The following is a 23,325-nucleotide window of genomic DNA, read 5'->3' as shown; positions in this document are numbered from 1 at the left end:
CTCAGTAAAATTTTAAGTTAGTCTGAAGTAAAATGAATTGAGCAAGACTCTTGAGTAGCGTAGAATGCTTCTTTATGTATCTTGCAATTCAGTTACAGAATGAAATATGCATTTCGGAGTAAAAAATACATATTATTTCTTTCCATTTCGTGTTAATAAATGGATTCACCAGTGGTCGGAATGGTTAAAACCGTTGAATACTGCGAATTCAACTCCATCTCGATCCCAGGCGAACGGCTGGTTGCATGGTTTGTTTTCGTGATTTCCCACATTCAACATTCACCCACATTGGCCGGCGCAATTTCCCATTTCGCCGGCGCAAGCGATAAAGTCGCCGAAAATGGTAGAACTGATGCCAAAGCGAATATCTTCGCTGATAACCTTTCACGGCACTTTTTCAAAACAAGTCGCTGAGATTTATTATCAGATTTACCTTTTTTTTCAATATTGGCATACAGTTACATAGAATTTTTTTAATTATAATATTGAAATAATTCTTGCATTTAAACTCGTATTCCATACTGAGATTTAACTTGAAATTAATGTAGATAATTCCTGAGAGAATCAGATTTTTGTAGCGTATTTTACGTGAGATGAGATCGTTTGGGATCACGTGATATTAAACTGCGAATCAAGAGGTTATACCATGAAAGCATAGTAAATCTTTAATTTAACGTCTTTAAATTCTAAAATTAACGTCTTTTACAAATATGTCAAAAATGGATAAAAAACCAATGAAAATTTGCAATTTGCCCAGGACAGAGGAAGAATCCGTCAGATTCTTTCAAGCGAAAGGCGTTTTGCCTAACATTGCTATTTGTGAAAGTAATCATGAAATGAAATTATATTTCGGAGACGAAATTCAATGGCGTTGCAACCTTTCAACTTGCCGCAGTAAAAGAAGTATACGGAAAGGCACATGGTTTGAATCATCGAGATTGAGTTTCTTGAAGTGTTTAAGATTCATTTATGGTTGGAGTGAAGAATTAACTTCAGTTAAATGGTGTGAAAAGCAGTTGGAAATCAGTCACGGAACAGTTGTGGATTGGAATAATGCGAGAGGTTTGTGTGGATTCTTTACTTAAACGTCAACAACGCAAAATAGGAGGCCCTGGTATGATCGTTGAAGTGGATGAAAGTATGTTCACGAAGCGCAAAAACAACGCGGGACGGATTTTACCACAACAGTGGATCTATGGTGGAGTTTGTCGTGAAACAAACGAATGTTTCCTTGTGATGGTGCCAAACCGATCCATGAGTATTATATTAGAGGCAATAAATGAAAACATCGAAAAAGGAACTACAATATATTCCGATTCATGGAAATATATTTCATATTGCACTGAAAAACTGGAAGAGGAAAGTTTCGAACATTTAAAAGTGAACCATAAATACAATTTTGTAGATCCGGAAACTGGAACGCACACGCAAAATATTGAAAGACTATGGGGAAGCGCAAAATGGCGGAATAAGAAACACAGAGGAACTGCTCGGCATCATCTGGAAAGTTACCTCGCCGAATTTATGTGGCGAAAGGACACAAAAGACCATTTGAAAAAATTCTAAACGATATTAAAATGTTTATGCCTCCAAAATAAAAAAAATGGGTACTTTTCCGTTTTGCCGGCGCAAACGATAAAGTCGCCAATAATGGTTTAACTGATGCCAGACGGAATATCTTCGCTGGTAACCTTTTACGCCTCAGTTTCAAAACAAGTTGAAGCCATTTCTTATCAGATTGTTTCTTTCAATACTGGCATACAATAATATAGAATTTTTACACGATATTTAAATTTTATCCCCTAAGACAATTCACGGTAATTAAGTAAATTAGAACGCAATTACACCGCTCATCCGAAGGTGAAATCAAGTGTTAAATTCATCAATTCTAATGACTAGCGAAGTAAAGCACTGCGGTTTTACATAATTTCTGAGTAAGCTATTTGTACGAATTGAAATAATTCTTGCATTTAAACTTGTATTCCAAATTAAGATTTAACTTGAAATTAATGTAGATTATTACTGAGCGAATTAAATTTTAGTAGCGTAGTTTACGTGAGATGAGATCACTTGGGGTCACGTGATACGAACCGGCGAATCAGGATTTTGAACCATGAAATCATAGTAAATTCTTAAATTAATGTCTTTTTACAAATTTATTGTCTTTATTTATTGGCTTTTTACAAAATTTTAAACCATATTAAAATGTTTATGCCTTCACAATAAAAAAAATTCTTAGAATTAACATTTTTTATGTGTATACTGTATGTTGTCGCCAACAAAGTCTGCTTGGCGAGATTTGCGCCGGCGAAATAGAAAAGTACCAAAAAATGTTTAAAATTCTTAGAATTAACATTTCTTAACATTTTTTTATGTGTATACTGTGTGTTGTCGCCAATAAGGTCTGCTTGGCGAGATTTGCGCCGGAGAAAGGGAAATGGCGAGGTTTGCGCCGGCGAAACGGAAAAGTACCATTATTTCTTTCCATTTCGTGTTAATAAATGGATTCACCAGTGGTCGGAATGGTTAAAACCGTTGAATACTGCGAATTCAACTCCATCTCGATCCCAGGCGAACGGCTGGTTGCATGGTTTGTTTTCGTGATTTCCCACATTCCTTCGTCCACGAAGCTATCCTTTCTCTTAGGCAGATAACCTTCGTGTGTTTTGCTATGATCTAACATGTTAGTAAATCAGGATATTTCTGTTTTGAAAGTGTCCCATTCGAGCTCCCTGCAACTAAAGCCGTTGACAAGTATATCGAGACTTATGGCTTGATTACACGAGGTTTTTTTCTACTTTTTAATGTGTAAGGAAGTTAAAGTTAATTTACTTTTGTAAAATCCCTTTCATAGGCTCTGTAATCTTAAGTGTTTAAAGGTTTTGCGTAATTAATTGACCAAATATATATCGAAAGTAAAAGACTTATAAGAACTTTTACTGCTTTCTCATTTATTTAGAATAGTATGCAATAAGGTTCCAGTAAGCTGCACATAAAACACATTTGGAAAAAACTGAATGAGTCTAATTTTTCCCCCTCTTTTTAAAAATTTTTAAATCGATTTAAGCGAGATTAGTATGAATTAAGGGAGCGCGATCAGTTCCCTTTTTATATAAAGCCACCTAAACGACAGTTGGATACATGAGGTTCATTACATTTACGCGAAACTGGCTTTTCAAGGTGTTTCAATTCCCACGCATTTGATAGAAAAGGGCCAGAACATTTTATGCAGTATGGTTTATGTCTGCAAATAGAGGTTTGGCCTAATAAATTTGGCATTTAAAACACTGTATACATGTTCTTTTCGGTCTGAATTTTTCAATTAACACTGTAAAAGGCAGGAGGTTACTAATTTCAAGAACTTTGTCAAGGTTAAATGGAGAGAGAGTTAGACTTGGAATATGGGCATAAAGACTTTAGGGTAATGTAATTGGATAGTTTTGATTGTATTTAAGCTATGTGCTTTTAGGGTGTCAGGACTTGTGTTTCTCTTGATTTGCTTTGGAAACATGGTGCGTCCTGAATAAGAACAGGGAGCTTACTCAAGCTATGTTCAAGATTTGTGTATAACGGACGACACAAGCAGGAAGGGTATACGAAACCCTTTATTTTCAATACTTTACTGGTACTTCCGAACTTCGGAATACAGAGACCATCTGAACGTAATCTGTGGTCTGAACGTAATAATATAAAACTACTAACTAAAACTGTAACGAAAAGCTAACTTTGAATTAGTATACATATGCCTAGCACTGAGACTGGCTTTTATTTAAAAGGGTACGTATGTAGTATGTAGTACGCCGAGCTGCTGAAACTACAATACGTTCTCAAATATCAAGAGGGCTAAACCTCTGGCTTTAAGAGCAACCAGCAACCGAGTGAAAACTCGTAAAAACTGCAGTGGCAAGAGGTTGCTTCGTAAAAACTCCTTCTCTCTGCCTAACTCTTGGCAAAAAGCCACAACTTAAATCCTTGGGCGTTAGCAAGACAATTTGCATAAACAAGTTAAAGCATTTAATTCTGGCCGAAAGTAGAAAATAAGATGTGATAGTACAGTTTTAAAATAAAATAAACGTTAGTAAAACTTAGGATCCTTACAAGGGCAGTGTTAACTTCTTCGAGACGACAACTGAAGAAATGACCTTTAACAACCATTTTGAATGGTTTTTCTATAGATTTATGCTTATATAGGAAAAATCCAATTTCATTGTCATTTAGTTTCAAGTAGTCGTTTAGTAAATTAAAATCTTGGATCGAGTTGAGAATGATTCTTAGAAATTTAGAATGGTTTTGCAAATAAATTCATCATTCTGATTTTCTTTTCATGAAGAGGAGATCAGATTGCATCATTAGGTGTGGGGATACATTAGAAGTATTGCTCAAGGTGTTCAGGAGTAGGATTTCCATATTTTCAGTGTTTACAAGATTTTCGAAGAGTAAATATTTATTTGCAGTAAATACTTTGGGGAAGGGGATAATTCGCTTTAATGGCATTTAGCAGTTTTATTTGGAGATACAAATTTACCGCTGGAATGAGGTGAACTGGTTATTGTTAGGTTGACTGGGAGTTTTGAGTCCATTTCATCTTGAATACGGGTCCAGTCAGAAGGCGGGCAGATGATAGGAGTTTGGAAAAAGTCTTAGTATATTTGCGGAACAGGCAGTGATTTATGCAGGCTGAATACGTTTTTCATAGATCTGTGTGCGAACTTCATTTCCAGCCTTAATCTGTTCTGTGAGTTAAGAAGTGAATATCAGCTATTCCTTATCATGAGCTTTTTCAGTTCTGTGCGTGAGAGTGTCTCGAAAGCCATACATGACATTTTCCAGATGTTCGCTGCACATAACAGCTGCACCAAAGTTACGGTTACCTGGAATACAGAATTACAAATTAGCTGAAACTTTCCGGTAAAAGTTTACAATTGGGTGCCTCTTGATATTTTTACCGATTTTAATGACCCCAAGAATAGCGCCAAGAAACAATGTTTCTAAGATGGTTGTCAACGCCGAAAACGTATGTTACGAAAACAACAAAAGTACTCATCTAGTGTGTACTTACTTGGATCTCATGTCAGCGTTTGATGACTGCTACAGATATATAATGATATTTCCGGAATTGATCCTTCTATTCCTGATCCCGATACTGGCGACGCCACATAAACTCCACAAAGTAGGAATGCAAAAGCCATCCGACTACTGGCGAAGACCCTGCTTGCGAAACTCACGCTTAACTCACGTGTCTCCACATGCCCTTGAGCGCCAGTTTCGGGCACTCTTCTCGGGATAAACCCACTCACGGCCATCCGATTGATCTTTAAACTCGACTAAACGCAAATTCGTACGTATTTGACATTTGTAGCGAGAAATAATTAAACCTTCATTTGTACAACAATCAGTTACAGCTTTCTTACGATTTCGCTCTTAATCATGGGAGGAAAAAAAAAAAGAGTATTTACCAGTTAGAATGAATTCTGTTTATTATTTCAAAATTGTTTTTCATTACTATTATATATTTCAGACGCGCTCATTTAGCCACTTGCGCTACGACTAAACTTCACGGTTGCGGTGCCGTGCGCTACAATATAACAAGCGGTAAAGTGTCTCATTTACGCCGCTCCGCGTCTGCGAGTGCTATCCAGAGCTGTAACTCGAGAAATAAACTGTTTGAAATTAATCAATTTCTTGACTTATTTAATAACTTCGAACGAATGGTAATATATTTCGCAGAGAAAACCTTTTTAATAAACAACGAACTTATTTATTTAGCGTTCTAAACATTACAAAAAGAATAACATTCCGTGAGTTATCAAGCTCAAAGCAATATATAAAAAACATAACTGTTGCCACAAAAAATCTACATTATAATGAACATATTAAATTATTGTGTATTAACTGAGTTCGTGCCCGTTTCTAAACATAAACAATCTCGTTGTTAGGCGACGTGTGCACCACGTTAATTTCATTTTTGCGGTAAATGCCTATCGACGTGGTGTCCACGTCTCTCGCGGTTTGAGACAAAAGCATCTCGACGTGCGTGGCACGTCTTTTTAGCTCAAGTGGTTAAAGAGTAAAAAGAGTAACCAGACATACTTCTTCGCGGAAGTGATGGGACAGTAAATAATTAGAACTAGCCAGTTGATGAAAAGCAAAGGTCAATTAACGGCAATTAAAATTTCAGTAATTGTATTACTAGGTTCTCTAGCTATGAAAACATGGCGCATTTTTCTTTTTTTCTCATATTTTAATCATAAAATAAAAATACAGCGTTGCCAAAGCGGGAAAAATAACTTTAAGAAAAAAGTTCATTTACATAACCTTTGAGTTTATAAGGTATTTCTCCCACCTTCTTAGCATGCCTTCTTGGTGTAGTGGTCAGCACGCTCGACGCATATTCGGGAGGTCCTGGGTTCGAGTTCCGGCGAGGACATTGCTTATTTTTCATCTCTTCTGCTTTCAAAAAATCTAATGACTCTACAAGTTGCTTGCGACAATAATGATAGAGATGATACGCATACATTCTGCTGTGTTATGATATTCATTTTTTGTTTCTCGTGCCGTGTTCTGAATAGGTTATACTTTAGTTCTCTTTTTTTATGCTTGAAATTTCATTGACATCGTACAAAGGATTCATTGCACTGTGGTATAACTAATGTTTTAGTTTTTAAACATTTATATTTCGAGTTTGAATGAATATGAATAATCACTTCTTCTCTCCTCCTAGTAGAAAGATGAAAGCTAGTAACAGTAAAAGTTGGTGCTGCCCAAGTGACAGAGAATTGATGCTTCGTGCAAGGTAATCTGATTCTTATTCTAATGTATACGTGTAATTTTTTTGGTATATTTATTTTGTTAAAAAAATTACTAAACTGAAAATAATTAAATGTACTACTGTTCTTTAGAACAATTTTATATACATTATATGTACGCCGTTTGGCCAAGTTTACTAACTATTTACTTTTATTCTGGATTCATAAAAACAGTTTTGAGAATTTTTAATCATAATTTTAAATAATAAATAATGAAAAAAAAAAGGGGGGGGGTAAGAAAATCTGAAGGAATTCAGAATTTAACTTTGCACCTAAGATTTTTTATGCTCTCACTGAGTGCCGCAGGTTATCAATCTGCTCTTGGACTCAATCTGCTAACAATTTTTTTTTTGTCTTTTTAGCTTTATTATTAAGCATCACTTTCTCGTACTAATACCGCGTAAAATTCAAGAGCAAAATCCCAAAATATTTAAAAACAGCTTATCTTTAGAATTCCCGATGGAGTGTGAGAGGTTGCCATACATTTTTTATATTCTCTATATTATTTATTTGAAAATTAGCCGCTCGAACGGCCAGCCGCTTAAAAATATTATCACAAAAAAGTATTTAATAATTTTAATGATTCTGTAACGTTCATTTATATTAATTAACTAGTTATTTTATGTTTTGGATCTTTACTGTTCCTTCTTCCTTCCATTTTCTCATCAGAATGCAAGTTATTTCGTGTGTATTTGAGGTGAGGTTTTTAGATTCTAAGACAGAGCTTGTTTTGCCTCTCGAGGTCACGTTACTAGGTACTAATCAGATAAGATTTGTAGTCCTCGGTCTTGGATTGTAATCGCCGAGATTTAATATCCACGCCGGTTAAGTTCTGAGCCACTTTCGAGGATAAATTGATCTGTGCAGCCTTTGGCTATTAGTTCATTTCATTTAAATCTTGCATAAGTTACATCGCCACAAGTGGTTGGCTGATTCAAAAGCACTATGTGTGCCTTCTGTTTTTCTTAGTTTTGACTAAAAGGTTCTACCACACCATTATTAGGTTTCAGCTGTTATTTTAGACTCAGCAAAAATTCCCTTAACGTCTACCAAGTGTTTGGTCACTATTGAATTGATTGCTCCATAAGTCCAAACTCCATAAGTCCAAATAGTGTCATTTAATAAAAATTTAATATTTCTAATTAGATATCTCAGGATTTAAATGTATTTTTATTTAAATCAATCCGATCAAAGGTAGAAAAAAAAGAGCTTCTAGATTACTAAGGGTTGCTTTTCATATACCTAATTTGCTACTCAGTAACAGGAAGATTAAGTTTGAAAATTAAATAACTTAACGCTTTACTGAATGGCAACTCGCTGGTGAACGGAAATAATAAGTATTTTATTTCAAACTAGCAGCTTCGCTGTCAGCCTTCGTCTGGCTTTTAAGTACCTGAAAAATGGCTGAAGGGAATACCAAACGTTAAATTAAAAAACTGCGTAGAATTTTACTCTGTAGAACAACTTCATAAAAAAAAATTAACAAAATTACAATGAAATAAGCAATATCCCTTAATACAAATATTAATTATTCTAATAAATAAATTAACCAACTTCCCTTTGCAAAATCTTAAGAACTAAAATGGTATAAAGGAGTTTAAAAACTTTGTTTCCTAAAAAAATCACTTAAAACTTTTCAATATCTTAAAGACAGTGAAATGAGCAATAAATAACATAAAAGAATACAAAAAACAAAAAATTCCGCGCAAAATTTTACTCTGCAGATCAACTTTTTTTAAAAAAAGTATTATATATATAATATATAAAAATGACAATGAAATATTCCAATCTCTTAAAAACAGTGACATAAGAAATACGATGAAAAATTGTTGCCAAACCCATATTTCTAAAAGAATGAAACTATTCAAAATAATGCGATTTCATCAAAAATCTATCAACAACAATAAGAAAGGAAAATTGTTGCCAAAATCACACTTTTAAAGATGTGAGAAGTGTACTCGGAAGCTTCATTTAAAAATTTTTTAAAAATACAAAATATTATCATTTTTTCAATGTTCTTTTTGTAAAAGCAGTCGCAAGGATGAAAGTGGATGATGATCAAACCAATCATCCACTGATACAAAATATTATCATTTTTTTCAAAGTTTTTTTTGTAAAAGCAGTCGCAAGGAGGAAAGTGGATGATGATCAAACCAATCATCCACTGATATTTCCCAGTCATAATTGTGAGATCATTAGAGTCACCTGGGTGATACAATAACCTTAAAAATGAGTCTTTATCTACGCTAATGAATACTTTTTTCTTTCGTTTTTTAAAAGTTTCAGCTTTTCTTCAATTCACTTTTCGGTTTCCGTAAAAATAGCTTAGGACCATGCAAAGAGCTATTTTCAAATGCCAGAAATAGAGATAAAAAGTGACAGAATTGATGCAATTTTATTGGTCATCATACGCTCAACATCTCAGACATGACCATAGAAGATGCTGAGCATTTCTTTCACTTTGCTCATAACGGGAGGCATGAAATTAATTTAATACATGATATGTAATAATTTATTTAGTCAACTGTTGAGTGCATTCATCTTCTAAGCTCTTTATCCAGTCTTTCGAAAGCGTTTCCGTTCACACTAATGATTTTCAACAGTACTAAGATCCTGACATTAGTAGACATACTAAGATTATACGAAATGCAACAGTATCAAAGGGTAGCAAGAACGGATATTTTCAAAATATTGTTGTGTGCATACGGGTTCGTAATGAATTGAATGCACAAGTCCGATGAAAACTGAATAAAATTTATTCTTATCCTAAGAATAAATGCAAAATGCTTAAATTTCCTCAGAGATAATTGTACACTATCACAATATCTCACAGTAGTTACATTTTAAAGTACTAAAACGTTTTACAAAACACAATTCAAAACAGAGAAAGCTAATCCGATTTCACCGTGAATTCGCGACAGTAAACAACAAAAGTTTTCTAAAAAAACGGTTAAAATTCCATAATCGGGGTGAGCGCCAAGCTTAGCGAGAGTTTTTTATTTGGCGCGATTTTAATTTGGTTGTGGTTTCCGGCTGTATGTGTTCTTGTGGCAAACCTAGAGCTTTAGTTTGGTAACTGTAAGAGCGCGAATTTAGTGTAGCCAGATTTTTTTTTAAAAATTTAATTTTGCAATATTGTGTTTGTTTTTAAAAATTTTACTGTTTAATATTATTGTTATATATATGTTTAATATTATATTTATATAAATATTTGCAGAAGTTTAAGCTGTTGTTGGTGGGAGAATGTTGGATTTCATATGACATGAAGTTTATAATTTATGAATGTTTTGATTGAATTTTATTTAGTTAATTTTTTTTAGTTTTGTTTCTTGCATGTGGCAATCGAAAGATGTGGAGTATTTAAAGCTTTGAACGAAAGTTGTTTAGTGTGTTGAATTCCACGACGATAGTAACTTGAATATTTTAGTTAGTTTATGATGCTGAATACGCATAATTTGCTATTCTGTTTACGTTTAAAACTGACTTCGCAGTGCTCTGATCTGATAAGTGTATACATTTATTTACTCAAAAATTATTTCCAAAAATTGTTCATTCTACTATTTTATGATGAATTACATATACATAGGACTATGCTTTTACTTGCAAAGCCGTTGGACTTTGTTTTACTCATCTAGTATTTTATCATCTCATTTTACTATTCTGTTTCATAAAATAAGGGCGTTTCACTACTGGAACTTTAAAAGTTACTATTCTGTTTACTTTAAAAATCACATTTTAGTGCTTTCATTTAGTGCGCCTAAAAATTCGCCAAATTTAGATGGCCAAAATAGTTTGGCGCCAACTTACCCAGCTTATGGAATTTTAGCCTAAAAACTACTAAAACACCCGAATACCTAGTTTAATACCTAGTTTTCCTCCAGCTTTTTAATCCGTCACGAGAAGCTTCTCGTAATTTCTCGAGTTTTCTGGAAAGCAAAAGAATACAATTACGAGATAGCTATGTATTAAATGCGCATGCTCCTGTATTTAATTTTTCCGTCGTAGCTTTCTCTTCGAATAAGTCTCGTGCTGCATTGCACAGGGACATAAAACAATTTTAATTAATTCTATTAAAAATAGCAAATTAAATACAAAATCCCTAACACTATACCTGTTTTCCCACATGCATATATTTGACTACCACTGAGATGAAGCGGAATTGACGATAAATTACTGGTTGGCAACAAGAAAAGAAAAACAAAACCTGAAATAGAAACAGGTCCAGTGTAAAATTTAAAGTTAGTTGTTTCATGAACGTAGTTTACTATAAATATTTGCTCCTGAAGAAGGAGGTAATATGTTTTTATAAATATTTAAGTATAATTTTTTCATGTTCTTTTGTTCTCAACAAAAGTTTAATGTAGTTTTAACAAATAGCTTCTACCAATTTTTTTACACGTATGTATGCATTTTAGGGTTAACTATGGATGGTCTATTCGGAGCTTGGAATGCTTTCGGAAGGTAGAACCCGTTCCAGATTCAGAAATGTTATCCATTGGGAATGTTTTGGAAAGAGCCAGGAAAATCGATCTTATTGAAGAAGAAAGAATAGGGTGAGAAATATTTGAGCAATAATAATAATAATAATAATAATAATAATAATAATAATAATAATAATAATACGAATAATAATAAGAATAACGATAATAATAATAATAATAATAATAATAGTAATAACAATAACAATAGCAATAACAATAACAATAATAACAATACAAATAACAACACCAACAACAGTAACAACAATAACAACAATAACAACAATAACAATAACAATAACAATAATAATAATAATAATAATAATAATAATAATAATAATAAAATGCAGAAAACAAGGGAAAAGTTTCGGAACTGTAATATATGAAGCTGGATTCAAGAGTAGCGCAACGAAAATGGACAACGAAAGTATTTTGTACATCAGTATTGGATGAGCTAAACGATTCTCCCACCCCTCCTCCAGAAATGAGCATTTTTTAGCTGAAACTTTCTCGTTAAACATTGCTTTAAAACTTGATTGTTCTTTTACTTGAAAAAAAAAAAAAAAAAAAAGTTTCAAACAATCTTTTTGCTACTTTGAGTAAGGATCAGTCGAGAGATTTTGTTACACCTTTGACATTTCATTGAGAAACGATTTCCGGTGGCATTAAAACTGCATTTCCGGGGAGCATCTAGAGTTAATGTGCTACGCCCTCACCGGGACTCGAACGTGGACCTCTCGAATATGCGAGTGTTCAGTGTGCTACGGTTACATCACGAAGGAATGCTGAAAGGAGGTAGAAAATACCTTATAGAGTTAATATTCTATTAATAGCTAACCGTAGTAAGGATCTTCTGGCAAGGGAAAACTGCTAATTTTAAACACTCATTGTTTCTGAAAATACAGATGCTTATTTCCCTAAATCTCAATCCAAATGAGCATCAGTGAGATGTCGCTGGCGGTTCCTCCGAGCTTATGATCCCCGATGTGTATTTTGCGAGAATTGACGGACTTGTGCTTGGACATTTAGTAGTTCTGCAAGAACAAAACAGAAACTCAGCGATCCACGCCGTCACAAAGTGCGGTCTAAAGGTGGAATAACAGTATTTCAGATAGATGGACATAATATTTTGTCTCTTCAGTAAATGCTAAAAAACCTCGTCCTTCCCATGCCACGAACGTATCGATTTATATTAACGCAAGCAAAAAAGATAAAATTCAGAAAAAGTTTATAGCTCAGAACATAGAATAATGCTAAACTGAATTTCTGAACAAAATATCTGTGCATAAACACAATAACAATTGGATGTGATACTATACCGGCGATTAGTCCATGTTCCCTACCGGATAAATTCAAAGTTAGCGTAAAATTGTACCAACTGAAGGTAAAAGATTAATAGTTTGAACACGAAAGTAATTCCTTGCTGACTTAAATATTAAGAGTGGATCAGCCAAATACTAGTTGTAATGGTCTAAAATATCTAGCTTAAACACAGATGATTTATGTTTTTGTTTTAGTATTAATTTGCTGAATATATTTTTGTTAAACGAAATTTACATTTTATTCTAAACATCAGTTGCTTTCAGATTCCATGTATATCAACTACGAGTACTTTAAATAATTATATTTATATAATAATAAAAAAAGTAAAATCTGAAAGCTTTCAAATTTTATATTACGCCAAAGGGGCGTTATTTTAAAGTTTTTTTGTGTTACCTTCATTTATTAAATATCATGTTCTTCGCACTTAAACCATAAAATTCAATTTAACACCAATATTGCAAAATAATTTAAAAAGAGCATATCTTTAGAATTTCTGATACGCAGTCTCGTGCGCTGGAGGTAAAACTGCTTTTTTTCCCCCCGTACAGTGCTCCCATTGTTCGTTTTGAAATCGTTGAGTTTCTTACTCAAAAACTCATAAATGCTTTACAAAATAAGAAATCGATAATAAAACAAATTCCAAATTCTAAATTTGGGCTTCCACATGCTCATATTCGGAGGAGGATTACGTTATTCAAAATTTGATGGCTCTAGATACAGTTGTTTTATCACAATGCTGAAACATACAAACATACGTATATACATTCTTCATTATTTAATTTCTTTCAATGTAACACAGGGCGATAATTTCGGTGGCAACAGTTTGAAAAGTGAATCGATACATAATGCCAAAACGAAATTAATAACCATTTCTGAGCAAACGCTTCTTTGGACTAATAAGCAAATTTCTTTTAAAATTTATTTAAGGGATATGGCAATTGTAGAATACTCTTAAGAATAGGCAGCACGTTTCATGGTTCCATGGCTGTTGAGAGACCAGCAGCATCTCCATCAAAATCCTTATAGTTTTATCCATTATGCTTTAGTTTCTTTCTTTCTGATATCTTTGCAAGGTTTTTTTTTGTCTGTTGGCAAATTTTCATCACTGACAATATACTCCAAAAATTAATCACAGCAAGTTTTTTCTTGGAGGTATTTGATTATACACTAAAAGAATACAATTAGTAAGTCTCGATACACATCTCAATTTTTCACAGTATACGCAATGTATTTTTATAACATGAAGTATAAATAAAAATCCTCTATTCAAAGACTGATAACTACCTTCGAATTGGCAATTTGATAGTAAAAAAGAAAGCCATCTGTCGGAAGACTAAGAAGGTTAGAATAGACCAAGGAGATTGGCTTAATACCTAGTGTACATCATTGCATATTAAATAACAAAGATATCACTTTATAAAAAGAAACAGGAAAATGCATTTAATATAATTTGATTAGTATTAAGTCTCTTTTTTTCATCTAAAATAGAAAATATGACACGGTGATATTTTTCAACACATTTACCAAATTACATGAAAATATTAATATTTACGAAAGAGAAGTAATGTCAAGAATATTTTTAGAAGTTCTCTTCGTATATTCATACGCTATATAAAGTCTCACACTTCGAAAATTAAAAAAAAGAAAAGGGAAGTACTACGAGTCATAGTGATGGGCGAAATATGGCCGCTTGAGGATTCACTTTCTGAGTTAAACTCTCCCTCCTCCTATTCTAACTTCCTTGCCCAGGACTGCCAGAACTCGCATTCTGTCATGCCACATAAAGTATAAATGCTATAGTAGTGTTCCTAAGCAACATAACATATTTTTTAACACATTTACCAAATTACATGAAAATATTAATATTTACGAAAGAAAAGTAATGTCAAGAATATTTTTAGAAGTTCTCTTCGTATATTCACACGCTATATAAGGTCTCATACTTCGAAAATAAAATAAATAAATAAATAAATAAATAAAATAGATAAAGGTAAGTACTACAAGAGTCATGGTGGTGGGCGAAATATGGCCGCTGAGGATTCACTTTCTGAGTTAAACGTTTCCTCTTTCTATTCTAACTTCCTTGCTTAGGACTGTCAGAACTCGCATTCTGTCATGTCACATGAAGGATAAATGCTATAGTAGTGAAACGTAACGTAACGTAACATGTAATAATAACGTAACATGTAAAAATACCTTATAGAGTTAATATTCTATTAATAGCTAACCGTAGTAAAGATCTGGCAAGGGAAATCTGCTAATTTTAAACACTCATTGTTTCTGAAAATACAGATGCTTATTTCCCTAAATCTCAATCCAAATGAGCATCAGTGAGATGTCGCTGGCGGTTCCTCCGAGCTTATGATCCCCGATGTGTATTTTGCGAGAATTGACGGACTTGTGCTTGGACATTTAGTAGTTCTGCAAGAACAAAACAGAAACTCAGCGAGGGGAGGTTAAAAGATTAGAAGATAGTAATTCCTAGCTTTAAAAATGTACGATCTTATTCTGGTGTAATATCCGGATAAGAAATAGTTACAAGATTTCCCAGCTTGCCAAAATAAGGTATTTTTCAATGAATTTCTAATTAAAAATTGTAATTATAAGTTTGCATTTTAATACATAATCACAAAATATTTATCTTTTTACTTGCAGGAGAATGATTTGCAGGCTTGAGAATATGAAAAGAAACACAGTAGGAGACGGCAAAGCAAATTGTTCAATGTGTGGTGTAACTTTCGGCTTCTTTCGATCTAATTTCGTTTATTGCTTTGATTGTGCGATGGTAAGTTGAAATAAAATGAAATTGTACCTGACCAGTTCTATCCGTATTTTGAAGTACTATTTTCTAACGTAAATATTTGAAGCAAAACTTCAAAAATCTAGCTTTAGTGGGGAAATAATTTTTTTCATCCCCTCCGTACACTAAATAATAATTTACTGCAATGCAAGCAAGGAATTTTTAATCGACTTTTTTATTGAAGGTTTGCTGTAAAAGGTAGATCAGTCCTGTTGGTGTTTGGAGTTATATATACTATGTTGTAGCAAACGGGCATAGCAAAACATAGCAAACGGGCGTTTTTTCTTCGGCGTAAAATTTTTTAAAAAGAGGATTTAACATGTTAAAGCACTTTTAACTTTAAGTTAGGTTACTTAGGTTAGAGAACAGACTGATTGCATTTGGTGATTTCTCCCACATATACCGTGAAAACGATTCAGTTTTCCTTAGAACGTTCTCCGCGAAGGCATCCTTTTTGTATGCAGATAGCCCTCCTGTGCTTTGCTGTATTCAAGTAAATAATTCTAAGCATTTGGAAGAAAATATCGAATTCTTATTGTTTAAAAAGACTTCGAAAACCAAAGCTTCAAAGATTCGAAGTTCTCTCTAATAATACACGACTATGGAAGTACTATACAATCCTTTTTCGACTGCAAGGGAAAAGGCTGTCTGTGGACACTTAAATGGCAAAATGAGTCTAAATCTGCTTCAGTTCTAATTGTTTTAAAATTAAGCCAAAAATATGAATAAAATCAGACTACGGCTTGAATAGGAATGGTTCTCAATGAAGAAATTACTTTCTTGTGATATAACTATAAATTGGTTTAGTTGTAACTGAACGAGTCTTTCTGCAAAAATTTAGCATCACATGTTCTGAAAATATTTTGTAGAATGTTTAAAGAATATTATTTATCAACAGGCGGTATGTGAAAAATGCAGAATAGATACATACAACAGTTCCCAAGAAATACGCATGCTATGCAAAATATGTGCCGAAAACAGAGAAGTGAGTATAAGATAATTTTATTTTCTTTAATAATACTTTTGTAAGATCATATAAAATGTAAATACCATATCTACTCTAAGAAGCTTTGTTAGAGATTTGATGCCGCCCAGACGGTATAGTGGTTAGGGAAGCCGGAAGCATAATGTCTGTAGTTTCACAGGTTATGCCCCACAAGTATATATCATGAGACTCTGGACTCCAATCCTGTATACCGTCTCCTGTTTACTTGTGTTAATACAACTCATTTACGTTATCGCATCGTGTTACATGCATGTTATAGTGTTATTGTGTATACGTATGTTTTGACAATATTGTGTGTGTATTTCTGTTTTGGTAATTGTGTAAGTATTGTTGCGTGCGTACGGGTTCGTAATAGGTTGAATGCACAAATACGATAATAGATTGTTAAAATTTATTTTTATCAAAAGAAACATTTCAGAACTCTGGAATTTTACACAGAAACACTTGTACATATTAATTCAGAAGACAAACAACAAAAATCAGCGTTATATTTACAAAATTTCCACAGGACTAGTTTCGATGGTTTTACCGAACCACCATCCTCAGCTGCAAAACCGCAAATGAACAAGATAGGAAAAAATGATTAGATAAGATAAGAAAGCCTGGACAAGAATAAGCAAGTGTCGCCATCTGTTGGCGAAACCAGAACTAAAACATAATTTCTTTAAAGGCCGAAGGCAAATTTGGATTGGAATTAGGATCGTTAACTAGAACAGAAAGATTTTTATGAATGTGAAATGCCTCTAGAAAATCCAGTTCTCCAATGGAAGATGTTTTTTGAATAATTTTGGCAGCAGAAAAATTGAAAGTGTGATTTTCGGACCAACAATGTTGCGCAACAGAAGACTTCTGTGTTTCCTTTTTTCTAACATATGCCTCATGTTCCTTGACGCGAAATTTTAAGGCTCTCTTAGTTTGGCCAATGTAAATTAAACCACACTGGCAAGGAATCCTATAAATACCCCAGGAATTCATATCCGGAATGGGTCCTTAAGTATGGAACTCGGAATTTTATTGATGGGAGAATAAACAACTCGAAAGTTAAATTTCTGCAAAATATGTACATATGTTTACAGTATCACAGAGTATAACCGGTAGTTACATTTCAAACTACTAAGAACGCTAAACACAACCCAATGTAAAGCGCACCTAAAGAGAAAGCTAATCCGGATATATCTCAGCTCCCACTGAACTAACAACTCGCAACTACAATACTGAGAGCATTTGATACTTTGATACTTTTATATCATACTGGTCCACAGTAGGTGACTACCTTTCCTGCTCTTACCAGGTCCTTAATGAGTTCCAAACGGGCCTGGCGGAGGTGAAAAACATCAGTGATGTTTTTTCCAGGAGAGGCAGAAATAGATGGAAAATAAATTCAATTAACGGAGATGTTAATGAGAGCAAATGCTCTCTCTCGCCTTATATAGTTTTCAACGGGCCGTCGAGCTATTTCTAGTACTGCTTCTCAAAATTACCGGAAAGCAATATGAGGGTTGAACTACGGTTACAGCTAATACAGTGATCAACTACTTTTATTAAATTATAATACTTATTATGGTGAAGCAGGAACCGGACAAAATGTCGAGAAATTTGGCGACTTTTGTGATTTCTCGCCAAATTACCGAGATACCCATTTACTCAAAGTTTACTGCACCTGTCCCCATATTCTCACTTTTCCGGCATAACTTGTCTCTTTTAGATTTTTCGGTACTTACGTATTATCGCAACCAGGTTGACGCTATTCGTAAGTTTTGACGCTATTTGTAAGTTTGAGTAAAAAAGTATGAATAGAAAGAAAATGTACATTTATTAATTACAGATAATTTTTAATACAGTTTTTTATATTATTTTCTTTTAAAATATAAAATAGCAATTAAACCCTTCCGGTTTCGAATTTGAATAAGTTGCAGAATTATTTTTTCGGCGGAAATCTTTTGGCTATTGCTTTTAGCACTGATTAAAAACCGTATTCGCCATAACTATGTACACGTCGACTTATTTTTACTTAAAAAAACATCTCAGAATTGCACTAAAATGGCATTGCGCACACTCTTCACTTTATCCATGTACACTGCTATTTTCTCATAAATTACAAAAATTTGCACGAAAATGCAGGAAAATTTTGTGAATCTCCACATGCTCTTTTTACAAAACTATGTATAACACGTAGGGTTGTCGTAAGTAGGGTTGCCAAATTTCGCAATTTATGCGAATTTTGACCTGGTTGCGATAATACGTAAGTACCGATTTTTCTTATGTTACATTACACAGAAAAATACAACAATTTCACATAATAATATGTGATAAAAATACAATATAATTGCCCTAAAATCATTTATTCTATGTACAAAATTCGTAACAATATCACGAGACTCTGGACTTCAATCAGTCAAAGTCTTCCCACATTATTTATCCTCTCTTATATACCGTCCTCTGTTTACCTACGTTAATACAACTGAATTACGTTATAGTATTGTGTTATATGCATATTATAGTATTGTTGAGTATATGGACGTTTTGCTAGCATTTTGTGTGTATATTTATGTTTTGCTAATTGTGTAAGTATCTTTACTCCAATGAATCCCTACATTGTCATACATCATTCATCCATTGTATTAAAAAAATGATTTGAAATAATGTAAACAAATAGCACTTGAACTACGTGGGTAAAACAGCATGCTAGCCACTGAAAATTTAACACAGTATTCAAAGTTATTTGAATTTAAAACTTGGATGACTAATCATCATTTATACAAGTGTTATAATGTGTACTACAAAGTAATAATTTTTTGGAATTTTAAATCTTGCATGCTTTGCTCTTAAACAATGACTTAATTCTTCACTATATTTTCTTATTGCATCTTTGATTTTAAAACTTACTATTTTCATTCTTAAAATCCCATAGTGTTCTGAAAGACATTATACGTGAGAAATAGTTTATTCTTTAATTATTTCTCATGTATAATGTTCAAACGGATTGTGTACTAATATTTGAATGAAAACGTTAATCCTTAAACAATCAGGTGTTCTTATTAAGATATATATATATAAGTTGCGGTCGAAAAGCTAGAAAAGCTAGAGAGAAAAACAAATGATTGTTCAACAATAAAAAAAAAGGCAAAATTGATTACAGTTGTTCGAAAAATACAATTCCAAAAGCTCTGAATTTCAGATCACGCTGAAACTATTTTATCTCGTTTTAAAATTACGGTTTCGAGAAAATTTAGCACTGAAAAATATTCCAGATCTTGGTAATTAAAGTGTTGCATTTTAGTGGGGAAGAAACTTAAAAGAAATAATTCATTTAGCGTTTGCTGACGCTTCAAATGAACCATTACATGCATATAAATATATATGTTGAAAAGTTGATATAGATATACTTATGCTGACTTTCTACTGCAATAGCAGTACTTTCCAGTTGTTCTGAATAATTCGGTAATGGACCTGGTCATAAAAAATCTCTGAGGGAAATATCTAATTCGAGAACGTGATGACGAGAATTCATGATTTCTTCGGGCCCACCAGCGGCCGAGCTGTAAAGTCGCTGAACACTGGTAGTTCGGTCCGAGGTTCGAATCCCGCGAACGGGCTGGCTGCATGGGCGTTTTCGTGGTTTTCCCCATGTGTAACGTGTATACGAGCCAGTTTCCCTTAGAAAGTCCTCCACGAAGGCATCCCTCCTCTTAGGCAGATAGCCCTCGAGGCTTTGCCATACTCACACACACACACACACACACACACACACATGATTTCTTCACTCAATTGGCTGCAAAGTTGGAAGCAGATTTTCACCATAGTTCTTCAACTTTAAAAAAAAAAAAAAAAAAAAAAAAAAAAATTAAAGTAATTATCGTAGGTGGAAAAATTACAGAAATGAGTTTGAAAATAAGTTGAATTTATAAAAGAAATTAATTTTGCTAATTAAGTGCCAAAGGCACAACGCGGTGTCCACCTGAGCTGGCTTATTGTCGGATCGAAGTGTGGAAAGGATGATTGCAAGATTGAGTTCCTGTAAATAGGGCTTAACGGAGCTGAAATAGGAAATTAAATGTTTTGCCCTAGCATATTAAGAAAATGGGCTGTAAATTTCCGAGCAGACAAGTCTTCTAAGATCTCGTAATTTGGAACTGGTGAACAGGACTTAGAAGAGACTATTTATCCCTGCTGGTGAAGGTTGATGCATAATTTGTTTGAGGCTTTACTTTAGAAGTTTTCATTGTGTTTATTTAACATGTTGAGAGCGGCGCTGGTCCCCGGGGACCGGCAGTGAACTTTCCGTGTGGCCGGCGTCGGTCCCTAGGGTCCTGCAGTGGAATTTTCGTTTGGCTGGCGTCAGTCCGCGGGACCGACAGTAGTAAAGTTAAAAATTAAATATAGCTCAATGAAATGTAATCAAATTTAGTTTTAATGAATTGTATTGAAACATTCTAAACAAAAATACGGCTTAGCTCGCTGCCGGTTGAACGGAAAGGACAGCAAATTCGGCGCCGCGCTCAACGTGTTAATTGATCTCTTACGTAGTGGGTTTTGAGGTCTTTTATGTAGATTTTTGTTCCTAATTTGTACGGTGCACCTGCAATAATTCGAAGAAATTTGTTTTGTATTACTTGTAGCTTGTTTATATCATTTTTCTGTATCGTTAGTTCATACAGGTGATGCGTAGGAGAAGATGGGACGCACGATTGCGGTGTAAATACCTTTTTTGCGTTCCATGCGGAGTCCCGAGTAATCCTATAGCAGAAAATAGTTTTCGTATGACTGTATAAATATTTCCCTTGACAGCTTTAATGTGAGTCGACCATGTGAAGAATTTATTAAGGGTGATGTCCAGATACTTTGCGTTATTGACTAGAGGAATGCATTTTCGAAAGGAGTCACAGCGTTGGTAATAGGATGATTACGTTTGTAGCATCGGATTAAAAGAATATTCGAACTTTTCGGAGTTGAAATTGATTCTCCATTGACGGCACCAATTTTTGATTTCAGTCATTTCTTAAAGTTTGTGCAGAGCATTGTAGGAGTTGCGGAATTTTTCACAAAAGCAGTGTCATCTGCATAGCATAAATGTGTTCTATTTTTTAAACTCGCGTACTGTTTTAATAGTTTTATATCTTGCCAAATTCTCTTTGCCCAAGCGCAAAACTTGAACTTTTCGACCGAGTTCATACAGCTGCAGAGCCCACGAGTGGCTGAGGAGTAAAACAGCTGAACACTGGTAGTTCGATCCCGGGGTTCAAATACCAGCAAACGGGCTGGCTGCATGGGCATTTTCGCGGTTTTCCATGTGTTTAATGTGTATACGATCCAGTTAGCCTTTGAAAGCCCTCCACAAAGGCATCCGTCCTCCTCCTTCCGTGCTTTACTCTAATCAAATAAACCAACCATAAAGCTGAAATAAATTCCTTAATAAAAGGGCTTCTGTTTCTTTACAGATGGCAGAAATCTCATAATGTGAATACAAGGTCTTTCTAGGGCAGTCCTGCATGAAGGCCTCCCTTTTCTTGGACAGACAGTAGTCTGAGCTTTTTGCCTTAATTCAGATAATACTGTACAATTAGATTCCTGATGCTTTTAGAAGGACTGCTTTTACGTGCTATTGACTTGACAGACAATGCGCAATATGAGTTTTCCATTTGGTATTGTTGATTACCTTACGTAACCCCTTACTACCCTGAGAGATTTTGGTTCTGTTAGAGATTCCTTACTGCCTTTAGAGATTTTGAAGAAATAATGAACAGCACATGAACCGACTGTTTGAGCGCCAAAGTTTGACTTCCAACAAAAAGCAGCAGATACACGGAGCCGTGAAACAATGGCAATTCACCGCGGATTCTATTCCTAGTATTTATGGACTTGCGTTCTTTTTATGCGCATAGGTTAAATTCTTGTTAAGTTTCCTTTGGAATATCTTCTAGAAGACATACCGTTCATGTAGACTGCGATATTGGAATAACATGAAAAATAAAAAAATTAAGTTATGACCTTCCCAAAACTGTGAAATCGTCTTCGCCGCAGCAACGCTAGCAATATTTAAGTTAAAAACTAGCCTAACAAGTACGACAATAGTGTCTCTGTTGTCTTCTTTGGTTTGTCGCGTACAGCTTGCACTAGATGCTGAATTTGTCCGTTGCTTGTAAACTGTGGTGTATTTTCAGATTAAAAGTAAAAGACGGATATATCTTGTTATCGGTCACACTTAAAATGAAGGAATTTAATTGAATAAATGCGAAATAATTGATATCAGATACCATCTATGTTCCATATCAATATGTTTCTGTATTAAGAATGGCAAAGAAACAAAGCAATTCTTTCAAACTCTTGGTAAATGGAACCAGACGACTTTTCTGATGTAAACTAACTTACAGATCAGATATGCCAAAATTTAATTGCAAGTAATAACAGTAACATTATACACTTCTGTACTGAAAATAGAAAAAACAATTATGGGACGAGACTTCGGTTAAATAAACGGAATTTAAAACTGTAAAGGAGGAAGATTTTGCAGCCATACCAAGCAGCAACTCTGAAATCCGCCAAATTCATTAATGACGTTAAAGAAAATAAACAGCATCGACTTGTTATAACTTCTAAAATGACTAAACTAAGTGGATAACTTCTAAACTAAACGAATAACTTCTAAAGTGAAGGACTTCTGAATAAATGTACGCATTTCAGTTTAGCGTAATAAAATTTAATTTCGCGGGGCAATTCGATTTCTTTCTTAATCAACTAAAAATGCTCGTTTAGCTAAACACAAATGTTATACTTAATTGGAAATTGAAAATCTAACTCACACTTACCTTTAATTTTTTAAATAATTGAGTGTACATGGCTAAAGCGTATCAAAATGTTTTTAATTGAGATTTCTAATATTGACCAAAAGGCTACTTGGGTATGGGCGTGCGA

At 34.0% G+C, this 23,325-nt stretch overlaps 1 protein-coding gene across 6 annotated transcripts in view; it reads left to right on the top strand.

Annotated features, from left to right (window-relative positions):
- The window catches only part of LOC118200171 (rab effector Noc2-like), a 95,725-nt gene that overhangs the window by 7,524 nt on the left and 64,876 nt on the right, over positions 1 to 23,325 (top strand). For 3 of the 6 annotated variants that reach the window (XM_085812045.1, XM_085812040.1, XM_085812044.1), the window contains exons 2-5: positions 6,722 to 6,793; positions 11,222 to 11,359; positions 15,263 to 15,392; positions 16,306 to 16,392. In XM_085812045.1, the coding sequence (XP_085668171.1) occupies positions 6,729 to 6,793; positions 11,222 to 11,359; positions 15,263 to 15,392; positions 16,306 to 16,392 (420 nt within the window). In that variant the 5' untranslated portion in view covers positions 6,722 to 6,728. Of the gene's footprint in view, positions 1 to 6,721; positions 6,794 to 10,960; positions 11,099 to 11,221; positions 11,360 to 15,262; positions 15,393 to 16,305; positions 16,393 to 23,325 lie in introns of those variants that run through there. The other 3 variants (XM_085812041.1, XM_085812043.1, XM_085812042.1) reach the window with 3 other exon arrangements.

This window comes from Stegodyphus dumicola, chromosome 2 (genome assembly GCF_044657685.1).
Source record: "Stegodyphus dumicola isolate Sdum_Otavi_A_Nest chromosome 2, ASM4465768v1".
Taxonomy (NCBI): domain Eukaryota; kingdom Metazoa; phylum Arthropoda; class Arachnida; order Araneae; family Eresidae; genus Stegodyphus; species Stegodyphus dumicola.
Note: the sequence above shows the minus strand (reverse complement) of the source record. Positions and strands in the feature narration are given on the sequence as shown.